The following is a 7,905-nucleotide window of genomic DNA, read 5'->3' as shown; positions in this document are numbered from 1 at the left end:
ACATATGCACTTAAAGAAGGAAAAATATGCACTCGAAGAGACAAACATATGCATTCAAAGAAGGAAAGATATGTACTCGAAGAAGGAAAACTGTGCATTCGAAGTAGGAAAATAATAAACCTAAAGACAAAGCATATGAACTTACTTACATTAAATTATCATAGTGCCATCGCGTTTTTTTTTTCTTCATTCACATTAAAAAAAGAAAAAAAAAAAACTTCATTCTGAACTGTTAATTTGAACTAGATGAATGACTAAGGGGGGTGTATTCAATCATGACTTTTGTAGAGTTTTAATGACTTTTAAAATGATAGATTTTAATAAACTTTGATTGACTTTCATAGAGTCGTTCAAAACTTTTTAAAACTTTATAAGACTCTATAAAAGTTTATATAAAAAACATTCATAGACTTTTATCAACTTTTTATTTTAAAAAGTCTACAAAACTCAATGAAATTCTAAATTGAATACATCCTTACAAACTTTCAATGATTTTGATTCTTATCTTTTATAAATTTTCTTACAAAATATTTATAATATATCATAAAATTCTTCTTATTATATAGTTCTTCACCCACATCAACATTCTCAACATTATTATTTTTATCCATAGTATGCTGAGACTTATATGTTAATTACTTATATATATTATTAATAAACATCAACAAAAAAAAAATATTTCATTAGAAATTCATAATAATATTGAACAATAAAATTCATAATAAAAGACTTGATCAAATAAAATATTTAAAAACATAATTACAAGTTGCATAAGATAAAAAATAAAAATCTAATATTAATAATATATATATAATTATCCTTGATATGTTGCTAGGCATCACACAAAGAACTATTATTTACAATAGCAATTTGAGACTACAAACCACAACAAGGTGCTACTGTTTGCAACTCCAAATTGTTGTTGCGAACAGTAATTCACTATACGTAGTAACCTGTTGTTGAAAACAAAAAAGGAAAAATATATATTACGAATATAAACATAAAATAATAAAAATCAAAATATATAAGTATTTATATGAATATTACGAAACATATACTAATAAAATTTGACGATGAAAAATTTGCTTTGTTCATGTATTTATGGAGAATTAGAGAAAGTTAGGGATAAAAATTCATAGAAAAAAAAAAAATAAAAAAAACCAATGTAAACAAGCAATAATGAAGTAAAAATAATATTAATTTAAATTTTTAGATAAAATTCTAAAGTTTATAAGAGAGAAAAATTGGTAGAGTTTAGGTGTGAGGAAAATATAAGATAATGAAGAAAAAAATACTTTTATTGAATTTAGATAGGTTTATAGAGTTTAAATAGGGAGAAAAAATAGAGTTTAAATAGAAAGAGAAAACATTCAAAGTTGTTAGAAAGAAAATTTGAAATCTTGGGGTTGATGGTTGGATTTCAACTATTTATATTTGTGAAGGAAAAGTCTACAAAAGTCTATAAAAGTCTTTAAATTAAAAAGTCTACAAAAGTTCATAACTTTTTGAATACCACATGACTTTTAAAGACTCTTTAAAAGTCTTAATCGAATATCACACGACTTTTAAAGACTCTTTAAAAATCTTGATTGAATACCGCCTGACTTTTAAAGACTCTCTAAAAGTTTGAATTGAATACCTCCAAACTTTTAAAGTTCATAAAAGTCTTTAAAATTCTATGAAAGTCATGATTGAATACACCCCCCTAAGATTTTACTCATAATCCAAACTAAAAAGCAAATCATTAAACCAAATCAAAAAAACTAAAGCATAATGTTTAAAAGTGCATCGTATAGAAAATCAATACATGTGTGGCTATGCACATACGTCTGATAGTGTGGCAGTCCTAATATATAATTAGGACTCCTACAAAATGGAAAAGATATTAAATCAATTTAATATAATTAAAATACTTTATTCTCCGTGTGTGCATTCCTTCTCGGTATGTGCATTCCTACTATTCCCACGTTGTAATATTTGAAATTGTAATCCTACCATAATTACAATCCCTATAATCATGCAACATATATTATTCCAATATTAATTGTATTAGAAGATTTGTTTTAATTACTTTATTGCTCCTATTTTTTAATATTAAAAAAAAAAAAATTAATCTCAAATCTAGACCTTAAATTTAGATGGAGGTTCCAGATATATTCCCACGTTCTCATGTGGAAGAGTGTTCTCACTTGAACCTACCACTATATAGGTATAAAATATAAAATAATAAAAAATAGTACATTTCAAATATTAGTATTTAGTAGCTAATGTGAAATGTAAAGCAAGGTTTCTGGTTGTTAAACTAAACTATCAGACTAAAACCCACTGAATACTTCTATCAGCCTCAGACTGGCATGACCATAATAACGCTGGACCACACAAATCTGGGGCAACTTGGTTGAGAACTGAATGTCAGCCAAAAAATTGGTTAAGGGGAAAACAACAAAAGCAAGAAAAGCGGCCATGGGAACTACAATTCTGAAACTTGCAATGTTAATTTTGTTTTTTGTTTTTTGTTTTTTTTTTTTCCTTCTTGTTGGTCGTTTTAGTATTCCTCCTTTGACAACCTTCTCATACTTACAAGGCGGTTTGGGCACTTTTCTTCTGACACCATCGTGCCCCTGACAAGCGCTATACAACAGACTTGGTTAACCTCAATGCACAAACTTTGGGTGTTGTGGTTGATATGTAAGAGTAAAGCGGAGTGATGACGTTGTGCTATTGCTTGAAACTTGAACTCACCGCCTTCAAGCTTGTGCTCAATAAAGAAGCGGAGTTGGTTGTTGAGCTTTCGCCAAAGACTGGTCTTGTCCATACCTTTATGTGCCCCTCTCTGCAAATAGTAAGAACAGATTCGTGGGTGAATATCAATCCAGAGAGAGGTTCGGTGTGAACATGGTGGGCAACCAATGGGGACAGCTTCGGGACATCTCGCATGCTTGGAGCAGGATGCAAAGTACCCATAGGACAAGCGGTATCCCAGTGAGCTGACTGACTTCCGGTACTGAAAGTAGGAGATCCTCCAGAAGGGCGGCGCATTGGGACCACTATCTCATCCATTTCCAAATCCCATAAAAGCAATTGCGTGTCCTGTACAGAAGCATCACGTTGGTGCCAAATATATTTTGCAAGAGTTGAGAAACAAGTATTAGTAAACTTGGCAAACCACTTGCCAAATAAAGAATATCGAACTTGAATACCCAAGATTAGTGTGGAAATCTGTGTCTTTGGGTCACATAGTCATTTTCTTCAACCAGGAGCGAGAAACCTAAGAAGACTTGTAGGCTATAGCACTTAGAGTTTGAACAAGAAGGATCATTTGGCGGAAAAGTTTTGGTACAAAAGATGGTTAGGCAAATTGCTTTAGTACCTAAATATACAATTGAAATACATAGATGATATCTGCTTCGAGAGAGACATTGAAAAAATGGGTATCTCAGAGAAGATAAAGGGAAGGGAAAGGCAGGTGGTGGCGAACTAGAGAATTGAAAGAGAACAATTAATAAGAAAGTATAAACAATAAAATAATAATAATAATAATAAAAAGGTTTCAAATATACAAGATATAAAAGCAACAATGAATTCTGCACAACTGACAGTGGTTTATAAGTACCTGGCCAACAGAACCAAACCGGTAGACAATATTTTCACCTGTGCCATCTGAATTTGGCGTTGACCAATAAGAATCAAATGACACACCACTCACCTGTAAGACGTGAATTAACAGAGTAACAAATCCATGGTTGTTAGACAAGAAACAAGAAAGCTTGCTAGGTTTGTTAAAAACTAACCCATGAACTGTGTCCCTCGCCCCATGCTACAACCTTCCGCTCCTCCATACTCCAAACTTGAACTAGGTCATCCTCTCCACCAGTTAAGATATATTTACCATCCATACTGTTCATTAAATTACTATGAATTGCAACTTTCTCTAATTGAAAAACCAATAAAGGTATTTAGGAAAAAAGAAAAATTTCCTGAAAAGCGAAAACTAATGTCATTGGGAAGGTAAATACATAAAATTTCAATGCCATATGAATATATTCTCAGTAAAAATCAATAGTTCTTACCTCCAAGCACAGCATAATAAAGCACCATAATATCCTTTTCCACCACATACAAGCTGCTCATTTCTGTAGTCAAACACGCGCAGGTAACCTAAATTCATTTGTTACCTTTAGCTTATATAAACCAATATAATACTTATAGGAAACAAAACCCCAAAAGAAAGATATGCAAAAGGATTAAAAACTCATTAGGTGGGGAGGATACCATCCCTCCCTACAGTTGCAATATATGCCCCATCTGTAGAGAAAGCAATGCTATTTATTGAGCCTTGAAGAATATGCCATCTAGCAACAGGATTCTGCATAGAAATATTCAAAATCAATCTAAAGAAGGCATGCAACCATTCAAAAGAATAGAAATCGGTAAAAGAACTTTTCGTAATAAAATTGCTAGACATCAAATCACAAATACTCAAAGACCCTCGGGATGTCACCATTGCAGGAAGATTGTTGATCACATACACTTCTGGCACATATCATAAAAGTTACGGCCAGAAACTATGAATTCAATTATTGATACCTTACTGTTACGAGCATGGGCGACTGAAAATTGAGTCTGATCCTTAATAGCCGGAAATGAAGGATCACTAGAAATATCTTTACTCTGGAAAATGAAAACAGAATTGGAATTAGAGGTCAAAATAAAATTGAGATGATTATTAATAGGAAGATAAAAATTACATTCCTGAGATCATCAAGACCTGCCTTGTCATAGACATAAAAACTTCCATCCGTGTGACCAACAACAAAAGTTCCATCACTGTGAGGCACCCATGCAATAGTAGTACAGCGGCTGTTGTAGGCAAAGAAATTATTTAATTGGCAAGAAAACATAATCCCTAGGCATAAGACTATATTATTAGAATAACAAAAAACTTTTCTCATAAATGTTGTCCAAAAAGTTGAATAAAAATTCACTAGCAATAAGAGTTTTTAAACTCAAAAGCTAGTATTTGGAAATGAAAATCACTTATTGGGGCAATATAATGGAGAAATAGAAAACCAGTCCAGACTCCAGATGTGTAATGCAGGAATGATTTTGGGGGTGGGGACATAGAGTTAGGGGTTTACGTGCTGTTAACAGAACCATCTTTGTTATAATGCTGTGCTCCAACAAGCTTCTTTCCAATCTCTTGCAATTGCTGCCGCAAAGACACCAAATAAACTACAAACACATAAAATAATAATTAGTCTACAGATGGATATAGTTTGTTGGAAGTCCAACAATTTTTTACCATCTCCGGATGCTAGCCCAATAAGCAGATCATGACTGTCCTTAGCTTCTGGATCAAATGCATGGCAGACAGGAGGGTTTGAACTAAAATGTAAAGACTTTATAGGGTCCTACATTTCAAAGCAAATCACTCAAAATTCATATTAACCAAATCCAAGTCAGAAGGCAGGATATAGATAAAAGCCACACCTTATCTCGAGAATTCAAATCACAAATAAATATATCTTCACCAAAATTGAACACCAAGTAATTTCCCTTGCCATCAAAATTTGAATTACCCACATAGTGATTTGTACTTGAAGCCCCTAATGATCCAATTCTAGTACTCATACCACTAACCGCCTTACTTCCACCATTGGCTCCAACAAAACTAAGTGACTTACTCCCATTTCCACCACCCAAGAACCTTGCTGCTGCAGACCTAACACCACTGCTGGCCCCAAAACTTGACTGTGATTGTGCATGCATTGGCTTGTCTTTAAGATGAGCAAGGGTTGCCTGAACATCAAAGTTAATCAATAACATTCTCCAAAGTAAGCCCAAATACTCAATTTCCTATTGAAAGCTGTGCGAATGGATTAAAAAAAACAAACAAAACAAAACAAAACAAAACAAAATCATTGCCAAGTTACTAGTGCTAATTCTTATAGTTTCAAAACACTGAAAGATATCATATACCTCCTTCACAAGTACCCCATCTTCACTTCAGATGAAGAACTAGTAATATGTGTTTGAACTGGAAATACATTCAAATTGACCACATAGAAAGATGGAAACATTGCAAAAACAGAATACTATCACAAATAATAGAACTCTTAGGGAATAAGGCCATGTTAACAGGTTGAAGACCCATACATTTATAAACCAAATTCACACAATAATTAAGCAACCCATTGCAAATTCTACACCAAAAAATCAATCTTGCAAAATGGGTAAACACCAAAATCCAAACACGGCCTCCAATCCATACCAGCAACAAAATGCAGACAAAGAAAAAAACCTGAAGAAATCGAGACCCAAACTGAGACAGATTGAAAAGAAGTAAACTCTAAAATATGACGAAGAACCTGAGTAAAGGTTTTGGCCTGGGACTGGGTCTGGCCATATTGAGTATAACCAGTAGGGTAAGTTTTCTCGTACTGGAGCTTGTACCTCCCCTCTGGGGTCTTGAAATGCGTCTTCAGACCAGGCGATTGCGCGTTATTCCCAGATGTAGACGACGACGACGCCATCATACTATTACTCCCCGCAGAGTTGATCATCCTCGCAAAAACAAACAAACAAACACCAATCAAAGGCTCTTTATCTTTAACTCCCCCGTCCGCGTCCAAATATGCAAATGAGATCGTCCGGGGCTAACTTTGCCTTGCGTATCTCCCGGGCTCTTTGCTAAATTGCTAATCGTGGATCATGAATATCGGAGCAGGGTAGGGGGCAGAGATTTGGCGGAGGGTGGGGATTGACTCTTGAGGAGGTTTCGTCGAAGCGATGGGCGGTTGGGATTCAACTGGCGGTCTTGACTTGTATGTTGTTGCTTCTTTGTTCTTGGTTTTGGGGAGTTTGGGAATGGTCAGATTCACCTTCGGGAGCTTCAAAGAACACACAAGAATACCATCAATTTTGCAGTCCAGCAGATTACACTCGCATCAATATCCAATATCTACAATTCTATTAATTTTTTAGAGTAAAATTATTATCTAGTATAAGAATATATAAGAATAAGGTTAAATAAACAATAAGTGAATTCAATTGAAAAATTTTAAAAAACTAGAGGGTTAATTTGACTAAATTGAAAATTATGAAGTAAATTGATAGTGGTAAAATAATTGATGGATCAAAACAGTAATTTTTCTTTTTAAATATGTAAAAAAGTTTAATTGAGCTATAAATTTATCTATTCAGCACGTTACTACTTATTTAGCATTAATTATACTTTCACGTATGCTATTATTTTGATGTGATGATTACTTAATATTGAATATGGTGATGACTTGGCATAATTTAGAAAAAGTTTTACAAAAATAAAAATTCAAAAAATATATTAAAAAAAAAAATTGTTCGGGCGGCATATGAGCCAAATCACCTTTCATCCATTGATTGGACGCCAAGTAATCACCAAATCATAATAGTAGAGCACGAGGAAGTATAGTCAGTGTCAAATCAAAGATAACCTACTAAATAAGTAAAATTAGAATTCAATTGCATTTTTTTGTCAATTTAAGGGATCTCAAAAAATAATTTTTTTAGTTAGGGCCTTAATTGAATTATTTGGTACACTAGTATGTCCCGCCTCGATCGCCCGCCATACCTCGCGCGACGTGGATTGCCCGATCGCGAGATACATGACTTCTTCCGAAAGGGACGCAACAAGCATTGAAAGGATAGCCTGATTTTGTTGCTCCCAAGCCAGAACCGCCGAGTTGTCTACCGTGAAGACTTCGTCGTCAGACACGATTGTCACCACCGCCGGACACGGATACGAGCCGTCAACAAAACGAAGCAGCCCTGTCCACGGAGAAACGACATCATCTGAGTATGTTAGAAGATGAAGTTTTTGGACTAAAATTTGAGTGAGACAAAGTGATGCGCCGATGAGAGCGCGGG

General features: G+C 34.1%; 1 protein-coding gene across 1 annotated transcript; it reads right to left on the bottom strand.

Moving 5' to 3' along the window:
• Nucleotides 1-2,206: 2,206 nt before the first annotated feature.
• On the bottom strand, nucleotides 2,207-6,985 carry LOC109187593 (WD repeat-containing protein 20-like). The gene is made up of 11 exons (XM_019337826.1): nucleotides 6,369-6,985; nucleotides 5,491-5,799; nucleotides 5,303-5,411; nucleotides 5,139-5,232; nucleotides 4,773-4,860; nucleotides 4,588-4,671; nucleotides 4,273-4,366; nucleotides 4,071-4,158; nucleotides 3,792-3,897; nucleotides 3,614-3,706; nucleotides 2,207-3,090 (listed from the first exon to the last, which is right to left on the bottom strand). The coding sequence occupies exons 1-11, from the start codon at nucleotides 6,561-6,563 to the stop codon at nucleotides 2,719-2,721; spliced, it is 1,632 nt and encodes a 543-aa protein (XP_019193371.1). The 5' UTR covers nucleotides 6,564-6,985; the 3' UTR covers nucleotides 2,207-2,718.
• Nucleotides 6,986-7,905: the final 920 nt, after the last annotated feature.

Source organism: Ipomoea nil, unplaced genomic scaffold (genome assembly GCF_001879475.1).
Source record: "Ipomoea nil cultivar Tokyo-kokei standard unplaced genomic scaffold, Asagao_1.1 scaffold0191, whole genome shotgun sequence".
Classification (NCBI taxonomy): Eukaryota; Viridiplantae; Streptophyta; class Magnoliopsida; order Solanales; family Convolvulaceae; genus Ipomoea; species Ipomoea nil.
This window is presented reverse-complemented; position numbering and strand designations above follow the sequence as displayed.